The sequence below is a fragment of the Ascidiella aspersa genome, chromosome 8 (genome assembly GCF_963924565.1).
Source record: "Ascidiella aspersa chromosome 8, kaAscAspe10.2, whole genome shotgun sequence".
NCBI lineage: Eukaryota > Metazoa > Chordata > Ascidiacea > Phlebobranchia > Ascidiidae > Ascidiella > Ascidiella aspersa.
The window spans coordinates 8,780,046-8,795,252 of record NC_139454.1 but is presented as its reverse complement, the minus strand read 5'-3'; the positions used below and the strand labels follow the sequence as shown (position 1 = coordinate 8,795,252).

At 33.7% G+C, this 15,207-nt stretch overlaps 1 protein-coding gene and 1 long non-coding RNA gene across 2 annotated transcripts; one reads left to right on the top strand and one right to left on the bottom strand.

Moving 5' to 3' along the window:
* Positions 1 to 3,071: 3,071 nt before the first annotated feature.
* On the bottom strand, positions 3,072 to 9,599 carry LOC146135654 (uncharacterized). The gene is made up of 3 exons (XR_014501577.1): positions 9,486 to 9,599; positions 5,084 to 5,195; positions 3,072 to 4,505 (listed from the first exon to the last, which is right to left on the bottom strand). It is a non-coding gene; the product is annotated as an uncharacterized LOC146135654 (long non-coding RNA).
* Positions 9,600 to 9,656: 57 nt separating this feature from the next.
* On the top strand, positions 9,657 to 14,933 carry LOC146135653 (uncharacterized). Its single transcript, XM_083396107.1, has 3 exons — positions 9,657 to 9,757; positions 12,650 to 12,797; positions 14,691 to 14,933. Exons 1-3 carry the CDS (start codon positions 9,657 to 9,659, stop codon positions 14,931 to 14,933), a joined length of 492 nt encoding a protein of 163 aa, XP_083252233.1.
* Positions 14,934 to 15,207: the final 274 nt, after the last annotated feature.

Below are 15,207 nucleotides of genomic sequence, written 5' to 3'. Positions count from 1 at the left end.
TTGGTAAACAGATTTACTTGTTGCCCTCTGCACTAAAATTATTGGTACAAATGCTGTGTACCAAGCTATAAGCTATCCCTTTCAACCAATAACCAGGTTACAGTTAATCTTGTTTTGATGTTCAATTATCTTTTAGTTTCCATAACATCTTGAAATTGGTATAACTCATATTTCAGTTAGTGATTAGCACAACCTTAACAATGAAATGAAATTTAGACTGTTAATGATGTTATTCAAAAAACATTGTAGAAGTTAAAACTAATTTTCTAAAATTCAACTGTTTAACGGATGAGATATATTTTTACAGCCTGGGTTTGTCATGTTGCTTATGGTAAATTAAAGATATCGCCAAGTTGGTTAGTTGATAATATGTGCTGATATTTTTGTAATGGGTATGGAATATTTTGTAATGATGTGTTGCTTTTTTGTACTAAATTGTTTGTGTGCATTTTATCTAGTACATGGTACAAAATATTTATGTTTTATTTTAATTTTAGAAAAAATAATAGTATTTGAAATTTTAAGTGTTTGTTGACATTGGATGAAATAAAATTATGACTTTTGATGAAAAATGTCACTTTAAGATAGACTTCGAGAAAGACAAAAGAAGTCCATAGCAAGAATAATAGGTATTTTGTATGTAAAATTGTTTTTAAAAAACTTAAGGTATGTCATTCTGCTTATTGTTCTGCAGTTAGACCATGAATTTGTGTAAGCCTACCGCGTAGTAAGGAATCAAATCGGGCTGTAGACGGTTAGAAACTTGTAGGCCACACTGTAAATTGTAAACGTGGGATTTTCACCTACGTACTGTGGGTGGAGTTATATTACAACCCTATTAGTGGATTGCTGTAAATTCACCAAATTTAGTTGAAATAGAAGTCTGAAATTTGACTTACACGCTATTTACATTTTAATTAGTTTCTCCTAAATTTATTTCAGTTTATAAATGTTGAAAATTTATTAGGCATTTTTACCTTCATCTTAGTCGATAAGAACTTCATTTCTTTTATTTAAAATCGTTTTAATTTTACAGAAAGAAAGCTACAACTATCGTTGCTAATTTCTGAAAGTTTGGACCATCTTCTGTTTTCTAAACAAGATGGACTTAGTCTGGTCAACAAAATCAAAGATCAAATAGTCAGGGTTCCTTTCTGTAGGAATTGCTTTGTGGTCAAATGACTACATCTTGTCAACTTACATATCACTCCAAAATGTATATGAGTAAGTTGATGAATACCCCAAAGCTTTAGTTATCTGAGCAATATTAAACTACATTTTCATACTCAATTACCATATACCGCAACTTTGTTGGAATTTGTTAGATATGGAAGCTAGATTTTTTCTTTGACTACGGCTTTAGTGAATGTGGATTAAGGGTCTCATGCACTGGCTTACTGCAAAAACCAACTATGTAATAAATTAAAGGTACATGCCATAAAATGCCACAATATTTCAATCTTACTCCAAAGGCTTATATTGTATCATAGGTATTTGTAATTGTGTCCTGTAATACTAGCCAACGCTCAAAAGATGTAGGTTTTATCACTGTGCCGAACTCCTAGGTTGTTTTTGTTGTTACGGAATTAGTTTATACTCTTATGTGTAGATGTTAATATGTATGAAATTTTTATACTATGTTATTTTTGTTGCTTTTAATTTCACTACAAATTGATGGCACAAATTTGCTCTTTTAATTATATTTTTGTCTAGAAAATCTTTTGGATACCTGGATTTATTTTGATCGTTTTGAATACTTGCTAACTATTGTCGTTTTTCAATTATACCCTGGTAAGTGGTAATAAGTATACTTACTCATATTTATTTATTTATATGCCAATTGCCAACGTATACAATTGATGCTGTCATTGCCCAACATTCTTCTTGCCTACAATTTGTCAATTTTTCACGTAATTTATGTGCGAAAAAGTCGTTTTATGATGTTTCTATTGGTATGGTATGTAAGGACTCCAGCCATACGACCAAACAAGGCCAACGTCAGAATGAAACACAATTCGGAATAAAGCCACAATGGACTAATGCCCGTCCAAATCGGAATAAGTCCTACATCTGTCGGAACAAGACCTAAAAGGTCATAATCAGGCCTAAACAACACTTTAACTAACCCGAAACCCAACCCCTAAGTACATCACTAACTACCCTAAAAACTTAAACACTAACCCATGTTCTAACTTCACCTATTACCCACCAATAATTCCGAACAGGACCCAAAATCCGGGGCCAAAACACCGGCGCCTTGACGACGACGGTCAGACTAGGGCGTCCAAACGTAGTCACCAAAACGGCCGATGCCAGACCTATGGCCCCCGATCGTCCCATACCCTCCCGGCTCGGTCGAATTTATGCCTTTTTCCGATGAATTTAGACCTTATTCCGACAGATTTAGGTCTTATTCAGACGATTTTGATATTATGCTGTACTGGATATTACTGCGTATTTGGCTTTATTTTGTCGTTGGTCTTCATACAGGTATTGCTGCTTTTTAGGTCTTATTGTGTGTTCCCGTATGTAATAACATCGTATCAAATTAAGTTTCCTGTATTTGGTTGTCGCACTCTATAAATCTGCTGCCATACAGCATACACGAATGTGCACAACTTGTGCACACGTTGCTCACGTTTCTATTTCGCTATAGCGTGCTTAAGGTACAGTAATTATTGGTTTACGTTGGAATGATGATTGCATTCTGCGTCCTATTTAACCGTGTGTGTTTTTCGTTCTTTCATACTACATTACTTCTATGCCCATGAGCAATAAACCTTCTACGAATAAATAAAAATCTCAATCGTGAAATAACTGAGTCGATCTTGAAATCTAAATCTCAGTCGTGAAATAATATTCAATCTCGATAGGTAAAGCCTACCTCGATCGTGAAATAAATAAGCCGACCTCGATTATGAAATAAATGAGTCGATCTTAAAATCTAAATCGCAATCGTGAAATAATATTCAATCTCGATAGGTAAAGCCTACCTCGATCGTGAAATAAATAAGTCGACCTCGATAGGTATATCTCGATCATGAAATAACAATGTACAAACCACTAACACCGCTTTTAAACAACAATTGTTTTGTTTATTATATACGATTAGACACAGAATAAAAGTTACTCTTATGCAATAAAACGACGTGGAAAATTGAAAGGTTAAAGTAGGAGATAGAAATGTGTGGTATTAAGCGGATTATGTGAACACTTTTGGCAAACAAATATGTAACAGGTATAGATCTTTTTTCAGACCGTAACACGTGAAACTGCGTCAACGGTATGTTTCGTTTCGGTATTTAACTAGATAACATTGAGAACACAGTACTACTAAAACAAAACAAAAATATGTTAAAAAGAAAAAATTGTGTGAAAGCAACAGAATAACGTATACAACGTAATAAAATAAACACATCGCACAAAAACCAGTGTGACATTATGAAAAATACATCAGACTAGTAACTTCTGTTCAATAAATTCTACACCAGTGTATTTTGGTCGCTGAACTATTTGTCGTCAAGTAGGGTTAAGAATGGGATAAGATACGAGTTTAAAGTGTTTGTTTCGTTTGTTGAGGGTCACAGAACACAATAAATTACATTTATTGAAAAAAAAACACCTATAAAATTATATTTTTATGTGACGTCAAAAAACAGGGATCGTGCTAAAGCCAACTGAACTCGTGTGCAAATGTGCTAAAATCAAGGCTACATACTTCTACGTCAAACCCTGTGGTTAAGAACCACCGCTCTACGTTTTATTTAGAGCGGAACAAGCCACCTGGCCACACAATTTGGTCAAAACACAAAAAATTCTATTCAATATGTTTTTCAATTCGAAAAAAAAAATTAAGTAATTTGGCGTAACTTTTACAAAATGCTTAAATTTCCACGTCTAGGGGTGTATCACGGGATATTTTTTATCCCAATCCCAGTACCTAATTTCAAAAAAAAGATCTCGATCTGAACGGATACCAAAAGACGTCATTATTTTGCTAAACAAACAAATTATCAAATGTTCAAAGGCAATTTTCTATTATTAACCTATACTGTTTTAAAAGAAATGACCTTTTAAGATAGAAAAACTATTTCTATATTAATTTGGAAATGCATTAGCATCGACCAACCTACAGATATACCAATTGCTATATGGTATTGCCTCAAGCCAATATAATCAGACATCATTTCCAACTGGCACTAGCCATTGACCAAATAAAAATATATAATAAAAAGATTTCCAAAAGAGATTATTTCTGCATTTTTTCAATATTTAAAATAGGTCGGGGGTATGGCTTAAATTTCACCTGTAAGGGAGTTCATGCGTGATATTCTGTAAAAAAAAGTTTTAAGAGAATCTTATTTTATGTCCTTTTCCCAGAGCAAGTTTTCATGAATGATTGATGAAGCTGATGAAAGTTGCTGATATTGCGACTGTGATGATCATCAAAGCATTAAGCAAGCAAATTGCCACATTTGTAGATCTTTGAAACAGTTCACAGTTTTCTATAAAACAAAGTTGTAGTTTTCTGACTATTAAATTTAAACAATATTAATTAATGCATAGGTGACCAAGAAAATACAAATGTAAAAGTCATTCGCTCCATATTAGTGTTTCTCAACTTATGTATCGTGCCTGAATTGGGTCACAATTTGATTTGGTTTGGTTGCCTTCACAAGTTAGACTTAAATTGCAAATAGCACAAAGCAAGGTTTCTTTAAAATTTGAAAATACTTTGGAGAAAATACAACACACGGCCCACATTGGTGGAATTCAACTTCATTTATGCTATTTGTCTTATGTTTTGTTCAATTTCAGTAAAGATAATTCGTTCGCCAAAACTTTGCTGTTGCATTTACATTTATTATTGGGGTTGATGCAAAAAAAAATGGTTAAAAAACACTGCTCTATTACAGTCTACCTTGAACTGGCATATTATTTGAAAAAAACATGTTGTGCAAATAGTATTTAAAGTTTTTGTTTAAAAAATCACTAAATTTAGAGTCCCCACCATGCAAAACAAATATATGGGGAAAAAATTAACTTTACTAAAAGTCAAGCAGTTTTAATATCAAAATATTACCTGTTAGGATAAATAAAACGCTCAAAAAACTTTTTGTTGGTCTGATCTGATTTTGTTCCAAAACAAAGTCATGTATATAATACCATCAACAGGTTAATACATATTGTTTTCTCTGAAATGTAATAATATTTTTTTACATATAACATGAATTACAAAAATTACACAGGAATAGTCTCCAATAATAAATAAAAAACAATTTATAGGAGTTTTAAGTGGTAATTGTTATGCTTAACTAAACCACCTTCCTTCACTTATAAATATCATAAAACTGAAGTTTTATTTATCATATTGACAACCAGCTTAAAACAGGCTTACTCAACTAAACTAAATGCTGGCTGGGTTTTAAGTTTAAAATAAAATGCATATATACTATGTCCTGTATATAAAATCAAAGCTTTAAAAAAAATAACAAGTTGCATAGTGCAACTACCTAAGAAGTTGAAGTACTATATTCAGAAGTAGTCAAAAGTAAGAGCTTTTTGGATTGCTATACACGGTACCTTATACTAATCCACTTAATGGTGACAAATAAGATTGATCTGGAGCAGTGGAGCAAATACTTAAAATTTTGTTTACTATATAATAAATGTATAATGACATGGGCAATACTGGCGGCTGTTCGTCAATGATTAGTGGAAAAATATATATAATGCAGGAGAGTTGTTTATTTATGATAAGTAAGTAGTTTTTAAAAACAAACAAACTTTGACATAATATCTTTAAGTTACTATTTACAACATAAATGGAGATTTTTATCAATGTTTTTCACATGGATTTATGGGCTAAAAAATGATAAGTTTAATTGGTTATCAAGAGGGCGATTATACTTGTCAAAAAAAGTAAAAATTTTGTCAAAATTTACATGCTAGGTTAAAATTATTTTAAGTTAAGATTTTATTATAAAAAATCAGTTCTGAATTATATTTAATGACATTTTGACTGTATTATATCTGATTAGAGCAATATTACGGTATATGCGAGCCGGCAGACTTAACCACCCAGATCTAGTTTATCGCATAAGGTTCAGCTTGAACTTTTTTCCCTTATGATTTGCAGTTTTCCCGTTTCCTATTTCGATAATATGCTAGGTAATTTTCTGCAATTATTATATGGGCCGAAAATTTATTTTCGGGACATATCTTGTTTTACCTTGTATTTGAACTGTTTACACATTTTTCTAAAAAAAACAGCGGTTTTTTTTTCTTTGGCAGTTGTTTTTTCTTTTTTAAATGATAAAAATATCAACTATAAGCATTTTTTAACTAGTTTTGCATAAATCCGAAAAATAACAAATTTGTCTTTAACCGGTAGTAAATAAACATCAAAAACGTGTGATTGACGACGCCGAGACAATTATGCAGTACTTCAAACAACAATGTGTTGTTTAAATCAATATGTATTTCTAATAGGTAAAAATTTTCAAGTCGTAATTTCAATTTTTTACATTAAAATTTCTCATTTTTTACGTCAAAAAATATTAGCCCTAGATATCAGTGGTTTAGTGGTTTAAAAACTAAAATGTGGTTTAAAAACTAAAAAAATTAAAACTAAAAACTAAAATTTCAGAGAAACGCCATGGTCGATGGTGAGATTACACTCAAAGATAGGGTGGGCAATGTTAGGAAAGCTTTGTAGCTAGAATTGCTAATGCTAAGGTTAGAAGCACGATTAGAATGGGGGCATGGGTGGGGTTATTGACAGTGGTTTGAATCAAATCATAACATATGGTTATCTTATTAGCAGTATAGAATATTGGCAAGGAATTTGCAAAAAAATAAAAAATACTGAAACAAGTTCATAAAAAATGCAGCCTGAACTTGGTTTTGCTTTTATAGTTATTTATCTCTGATTTGGACAATTATATTGAACAGTATTTGCCGTTTTTTCGCTTGACATGTGCAATTATTCCATGTCCTATTTCAATAAATAGGTCTGTCTCAATTTTTTGCAAATATTTTTACCTTTTATTTCAACTGTTTACACAACATTTTTTTAATAAACAAGCGACTTGTTTTTCTTTGGGATTTTTATAGTTGTTCGTCTTTTTCAAAATGACAAATATATTAACTAATCATTTGCATGAGTTTCGCATAAAATCGAAAAATAACTGATTTGTTGTCAATCGGTATAGTCAGTAAAACATCTAAAACAAGTGGTTGTCGTCGCCAAGATACTAATGCAGTACTTCAAACAATAATATGTTGTTCAAATCAATGTATTGATATAGATCAACATTTTGTAAAAATAAAAATATTTTTTTGGTTAAAATTTGTCAAAATTTCAATTTTTAAGGTTAAAATTTAACATTTAAAAAAAAAATAACCGCCCTAGTAATAAAGAATAGGTTTGTTTTGTAATGTTACAGCACAATACATTGAAAAGACATGTGGTTGTAGTTGTAGATAATAAAATATTTTCAGGCATAGAAATACAAGTCTTCAATAAAATCCTAAGAACCCAGATTTCAAACATTGGATATCGGTAGGGATGTTTGATTCTTCATATATCATTATAATACTTAAATCAAAGCGCATGCAGAAGTAGGTATCATTTTGAAAGTTTTTTAATATATTTTCAACATAGTTCTACATATAACATTCTACTACTGATACAGGATATTTTATATACTCAATAATGTCACCATTACTTCAAGCAAAATAGTTTCCCAGGTTCCTGAACTATCCAACGACCATATAACAGTTTCAGCATAATTTCTAGCTAATTGCAGTTAAATGTTGGTAAGTTATAACGCAATGTGAGAGTCAATTACAAGCAGTGATGCATTTTGCATACTAGGCTACTATTTACGTATCTTTACAATAGAATATTAGTCCTGCATTAAAGTTGCGGGGTATGCCAGGATCAATATTCAAATATTTGGAATTGTGTGCAAATATGAATGAGTAATTTGAAAACCTTAATTTTTTTAAAAGTGAGTTATTGTAGATTTTGAATCTTTGGTGTACATAAAACCATGGTTGCACACCTAAAAGTTTGGCTCTGCACACACCAAGTCTCAGCAAAAAGTGTCATGAAATGGAGACCGGCAGTCACAGGTGTGTATGGATGGCACTCTCTTGAGGCCCATTTACACTACAGCTGCACTGAGCTGAGCGTGAAATTGTTTTCACTACAGCTGCACTGGGCATAAAAAATCGCTCAAAAATGTAATGTTTTTCTATAGCTGCACTGGGAATAATTTTAGCAAAGCGTGAAAATCGCTCCAAAGCGTATTTTTTCCCAGCGGCACGGGGCTTGAGTTTAGGAAAGCGTGAAATGCTTGCCATATAGAATTTAAATGCAAGTTACACTTTGCTCAGCTCAGTGCAGCTGTAGTGTAAACGGGCCTTTACATTCAATCTTTTTAGTCTTGGGTTTTGTTTCCTATATTTGGATATATAATTAACAAGAAACCTCCTAATTGTACAGAAACAAACTTTATGGTGTCAAGGTGTGCAATTAAGGGTTGACGCACAAAGAGTTCAAAGGACATGTTTTAAAAACTTAAACCATGTAATCATGACTGTGTCACAATTCACAAGGGATTATTTATATATTGGTATACAATCTTGAAACAAATCATAATAAAGAATATTAAACTCCCAAGCCCGCGATAGGTTAACAAAAAATATTGGGCCTTAAATTAAGCTTGAATGATAATTGTATGATTCACAATAGAAGCATTTTCGTCAAGGATTTGCATTTCTATACATTAATTGGGCTAGGAGTAAAAGTTAGCATTTGGGTGGGTCAAATATAATTATTAAATTGGTACTGGTCTAGAAACCTGCCACGGTTATTAAATCAACGCACAATATTTGAGTTAGGGTGTGCATGGGTCAAGTAGAGGTAGGATTCTAGACCAGCACCATTAAAATTGTTCTCCAATAATTGTTTCTTTCTTGTAATTTCAATTTTGACAACTTTTTTCAGTGTTGCAAAAAAATTGGGCACTGGTCTAGAATCCTACTACATTCCATCCGGAAGTTATATTGCTAACATTATTTGGGTTAGGGTGAGAGTTAGCGTTGGGGTGGGTCAAGTTACTTAAGTATCATTATTATACTTATTCTTACATATGTATGCCTTTCTTGCAACCAAAATATTTTTAAGACAATTCTAATATTTTTTAATTTATTAAAAAAAATAAAAATTTTAGAATTACTGTTGAATTACGCATCAAAATCTCGCTAAGCGCGAATAATCTAGGGATTTACGTTGTTAAAATTGGTATAAACAAAGTTTGGAGGCCTCATGAGCCCATGGTTTTACTTCATTTAATGTTCCACTTTTTAATGTTCAACTTATCGGTTTTTATCCGAATTTTAGGCCATCTGGCAACCCTGTGCACAACCCTAGCATTTATCACTTTTTGTGATATGCGTCGCTGATTTACACTTACCTAATCGATCGGGCGAGATTATATCCTGGGATACAAAATTATAATTTCACCGAAGTCAAAACGGGCTTTTTTTCGTAAGTTCACCGCTGTGCTTCGGTGACTGTTGACGAAGCGGGTGACTATTCACGCCAGTTTCCAAACTTGAAAACAGAGGAGGTCTATTGTTTTCACATGCCGAGCGCATTCGTGCGGAACGGCAGGAACCTAGACCCCGTGACCTTTATGCATGAGTGCGCACGGACGTTGAACAATTCGGTGCCGTGGTATTTCAGGTAAAATAATTAAAATGCGATTGCTTTTGTTTTGACGTAAAACCTCCCTATATTTATCTATAATTGTAACAAGAATAAAAAAATCGACGGTGGTATTAAAAAACATATTTATGGGACTTCGGTAAATATATTTGTTTTTAACTTTACAAGTAGCATGAAAATATAGAAAATGTAGCTTAAAATTGAATGTCAACGCAAAAAAGTTCGGGTATATCGATATAATATTAGCATGAATTGAACGTTGACACCTTATCTACATCGCTGTACCTGTTCAACACCTGGAGGTGCTAATTAATGCGCTCCCAACAATTAGGTACTGGGAATGATGCGTTCCACCTTTTACAAGTGAGGTTTGATATATTTTACATTAACTGATGATGATACAAGTGCGTATCGAAACTTGTTTCTAAAGATAATGTAAATTAACCCGACGATTTTGACTTTCACAATAATTTTAAATATAGCGAAAAGTAGCAAACAAGCAAAACAAATTATTATATTAACATATCTAGTTAGCAGCAAATATTTGCTTGCCATGGCTTCGGGTATCAGACATGTGGAAATTAGTAGAAGTCAGATTAAAGTTTGAAAGACCTATTTGGTTTGTCCCTAGAAGGTTTTAGGTTGCTGTGACACGTGTAGCGAATCAGCGTCTAATTTATTTTCGGGACATATCTTGTTTTTGCCGCTATTCTTTTTTGGTTTCCTATGGTTTCCTATGGCATGTTTCAGACCGATTTTTGTCCGAGGTTTATAGAAAAAGTATACATCGTAGAACCTTCAAATTTTCAGACATGGCGTAGAGTGGTATGTAGGTGCTTTGTAGAAGTTTATGAGGCTGCACCCCCAGGGGCCTTTGCTTGGGGGGCAAAATCCTGAAATATTACGTTTTAGATCTTTGTAGCTAACGACTGCTATCTAGCCGCAGAAAAACTTTCATACAGAATTCGTTCATATTCGCTTGCTTTGTCCAGGCTTGTCAAGTGACGAAGCGACAGACCGCCTGCTGCGCTTTATTGTCCCGCGCGGAGACTTTTCATTGTGCGAAGCAGCTCGTAAAACTGGGCTCGTGCGACTTGCACATTTTAAAGAGATTTAGTAAAATTACTTAATGGTCTAAAGAAACAACTTATTTTACCGCCGCAAATTTAAATGCGAAATCTGGTGGCAACTCCAATCCAACATATCAACACCAGGCCTATACACAACTTAAAACTGTGTGTTGATATGTTGGATTGGAGTAACATACTATACAGGTGCAAATAGCAAATATTCTCCAAATAAGATTTTTTTCAAATATTCTTCAAATCGTATTTTATCGTATTGTCGCGGTAATACAAAAATAGGTAAGGCCGTGAATAAAGTTTCACCCACCGTACAATTAACGCAGGAAAGCATTTCGAGTAGGGATGTTCAAGGCAGAATATCACCGACACATTTATAATGCTTGCTTTAAATGCGGCGTCAGCATGTTTTGGGGCGACCAATTACTTTGCGATAAGCTTCGCCTAATAATCAAGTGTCAATAGGGTGTATTTACCGCCGCAAATTTAAATGCGAAATCTTAAGGCAGTGTACGCCTCTCTGTTAGCACCTGTTGTGCATGCTGCTCCAACGAACATACCAATATCAGGCCTAAACAACTAGCAAAACTTTCGATTTAATAGTTTGCGTATTAGGCACATAATCGTGTGTTTCATATTGTTTGAAACTACAGATTCAAAATCTGTTTTAACAGTGATTGCTCGGACCAAGCCATGGTAAAAATTTACCGAGTTAAAGTTTGCAAAAGTATTGCAAACCATAGGCGTTAAACCATTTTAAGTCTTTAGGAGAATGATAATATTTGCTTTTCAAACACGTAAGCTGGCCAAAATGTAATAAAATGGCCATCCACATTATCTACATAAATTCTATTTATCAAATATATGTTTCGATCATTTCCCAAATCCTACGCCATATTTGAACCCCTTTCGCATCAAAGTGGGGAAATTTTCGGCCCATATCTGTTTTTGCTTGCAGAAACAAGTTAAGGAAAATTAAAAACAAAATATGAATATATAATATAAAGTACACAATACAAAATACAAAATATTAAAAAATAAAAAGTATAAAATAAAAAATTAAAAAATGAATATGAAAAAAAAAAATTAAAAAAAAAAAATTAAAACAAAATAAAAAAATCACTAAGCCCTGAAAATATACCCCCTGACAAAATATACAACAACCGCACCCCGTCTAGTTTAGAGTACTGTGTTTGTTGTGCGTGTGCTAAAGTCTGCTAAAGTCTTTCTGGCGTATCTCCTGTGCGCTGCATCCTGCTCGTTAACTGGCCAGTTTTAATCCTCAACGCATTCGCTTTGAATGCCACGTTAGTCGTGTCCTTTCTAATGCAAAACAGTCAACGATGCGCATACTGGCAACACGTGTTTTTACTGCGCTGTAAGCTCTTTTATTGAAAGCGAAATATGCTAAATTATGTGAAGGTACAATAAATATAAAAGCGACCTGACAGTATGCACTTTGAAACACTATGAAAGTTTGTTTAGTTTCGATTTAGTGGAGTTCAGATAGCACGGTGGTCATGTCTCACCTGTTGAAATATACACACGTAATGTCGTTATTGTTTGGCCAATGAAGTCTTCAGAAGGGCTAGATCACAATTGCTGTACGCCAATGTTTATGTATTTTAATTTATTTTTTCATACTAAAACAGGTTTTAAATATGTTTAAAGATTGAAAAATAGACACCTCCTTTTCATGTTTTGTTGAAAGATAACTTGTAATTTACTTTGAAATTGCATTTACAACGGTTCTTGTATTGTTGACGATGACTACATGTCCCTTGCTTCTATTAAAGCTTTTTATGGTGATTTTTTTGGTTTCGTAAAGGTTTAAAAACTACCAAGCGCACGACCTTGGATTCGATCCAATGTTAGAAGACGAAGAAGAAATAGAAAAACAAATTAAAGCTCTGGATGAAAACATGGACTTGGTTTTGATCAACGAACACTTAAAAGAGTCTCTCATCTTGTTAAAGGTAAGAAAAGTAAAAAAATATAAGGGGGTGGCAAATATTTTAATATTAAAACACTATTGTTGCAAGCAAGTCCAACTCTAGTGTTTTTGAACATAACAAGTCAAGTCCAACTCTAGTCTTTTTGAACAATGCAAGTCAAGTCCAACTCTAGTCTTTTTGAACATAGGAAGTCAAGCCCAACTCTAGTCTTTTTGAACATAGCAAGTCAAGCCCAACTCTAGTATTTTTGAACATAGCAAGTCAAGTTCAACTCTAGTCTTTTTGAACATAGCAAGTCAAGCCCAACTCTAGTATTTTTGAACATAGCAAGTCAAGTCCAACTCTAGTATTTTTGAACATAGCAAGTCAAGCCCAACTCTAGTCTTTTTGAACATAGCAAGTCAAGTTCAACTCTAGTCTTTTTGAACATAGCAAGTCAAGCCCAACTCTAGTCTTTTTGAACATAGCAAGTCAAGCCCAACTCTAGTATTTTTGAACATAGCAAGTCAAGTCCAACTCTAGTCTTTTTGAACATAGCAAGTCAAGCCCAACTCTAGTATTTTTAAACATAGCAAGTCAAGCCCAACTCTAGTATTTTTGAACATAGCAAGTCAAGTCCAACTCTAGTCATTTTAAACATAGCAAGTCAAGTCCAACTCTAGTCTTTTTAAACATAGCAAGTCACATCATTCCATCCAAAATAAATATTAAACTTCGTAATTTGTGGACGCGTTATTTCGCATAACAAACACCTGTAGAGGAACGACGCTTGTCTGTTTGTGCTTGTAATTATAAAATATTTCACCTCGATAGTCATTTCCTTTCGTGGACGTTCTGGCAAATCCAGCCGGCATTTCGACTCAATTAATCCCCATCGCAGTCGCTGTTGTGCTATATAGTGTCACGCTACTGCTGGATAAAACACAACAGTCAACGATGCGCTCCTTACTGGCAACACGTGTTTTTTACTGCGCTGTAAGCTCTTTTATTGAAAGCGAAATATGCAAAATTATGTGAATGTACAATAAATCTATAAGCGACCTGACAGTATGCTCTTTAAATTACAATGAAAGTTTGTTTTAGTTTCGATTTAGTGGAGTCAGATAGTACGGTGGTCATGTCCCCCTGTAGAAATATACACACCAAACACGAAACAGATGGGAAGTTAACATTTATTAAATCTAACATTCGGCTTAAATAGCCCTGTTTTAATGAAAATTATTCTATAAAAGCAGATTTATACAAGACCAAAGTGCGAGTTTACTGGTTTTAATAGTTTGACGTTTTATTTTTATGACAAGGACTTGACTTGGAATTGAAAGTTGACTTGCTCTAATAATGACTTGACTGGGACTGGACTTAGCCAACTTATAAACTGACTGAGCATTGTCTTGTTATTTATTCCATAAGATTTTACTTACCTAAGTTATTTTATGAATGACTTGACTTGTACTTAAATCATTTTTAAACGACATGTTTACAACACTGCTGTTTTGTTCTGATTTCGACTTGTGTTTTCTTCCGACGATGATTCTATCAATTACAGGATGCACTCGATATGACTTGGTCGGAAATACTTCTTGAAGAAAATACGTACAAAACTTACGAAAAAATTACGTTGAAAAAATATGATGAGCAGATATTTTCCAAGCACAACAAAATAGTGAGTGAAAAGAAAATTTTCTCTTTAGATTAACAGCATTTTTAGTTGGCTTTAAAAGGAGGTTTTCATTATTTTTTCAAAATCAAAAATGCACAAAAACCTAAATTAAACAATCCCTTGATTAATGTACATTACTTTGGCAAATCTTATATTTATCCAAATCAAATTTCAACAAAGCTTAAATTTTTTAACATTTAAATTCAAGTAATTGACTGAAGTAATTACAACCCTGGAAATCTTGTTATTCGCAGGATATTGCCTTGTATCGACATTTCAACGCGACATTATGGAGGAAAGTAGATTCGTACGGACGCGAAAGAATGGCAGAGGACATTTTAACATTCGAAAAGGAAATAGCGAAACACAGACAAGCGATGCTGAAAGAAAGGAAAACGCGGCGCCGAAAACGCAACTTAAACTTCCCAGAACTTCCTGAAGACTTGAAAAAATACATGCTGGAAAATTCTGGGGGTTGCTTATGGTCGCGCGGTTAAGATTAAATTGACCCGGGAACTGGTAGTGTTAGTTTTTTGCCTTTCGTAATTGCTCCATTTTTCGTTTTTGCGCGCGCATAATGGCGCGACGCATCGCATACGCAGACTCACTTAATTAGGCGTGGTAGTGCGCGCCTCTCAGGCAAAGAATGCAATTAGCTTCTAGCACTCGACAGCGGGAGAGCAAAAAAAGGTTGGAAATGCCACGCCTTACTAGAGTACACGAAGAGGAGCGTCTCGCATCGCAAAAGCAAGCCGCCGAGAGACAACTTCA

Coding starts and splice junctions, on each gene's coding strand:
- LOC146135653 (XM_083396107.1), top strand. CDS start 9,657: ATGCCGAGCGCATTCGTGCGGAACGGCAGGAACCTAGACCCCGTGACC. Junction 9,758..12,649: donor TCGGTGCCGTGGTATTTCAG/GTAAAATAATTA, acceptor GGTTTCGTAAAG/GTTTAAAAACTACCAAGCGC. Junction 12,798..14,690: donor AGTCTCTCATCTTGTTAAAG/GTAAGAAAAGTA, acceptor TGTTATTCGCAG/GATATTGCCTTGTATCGACA.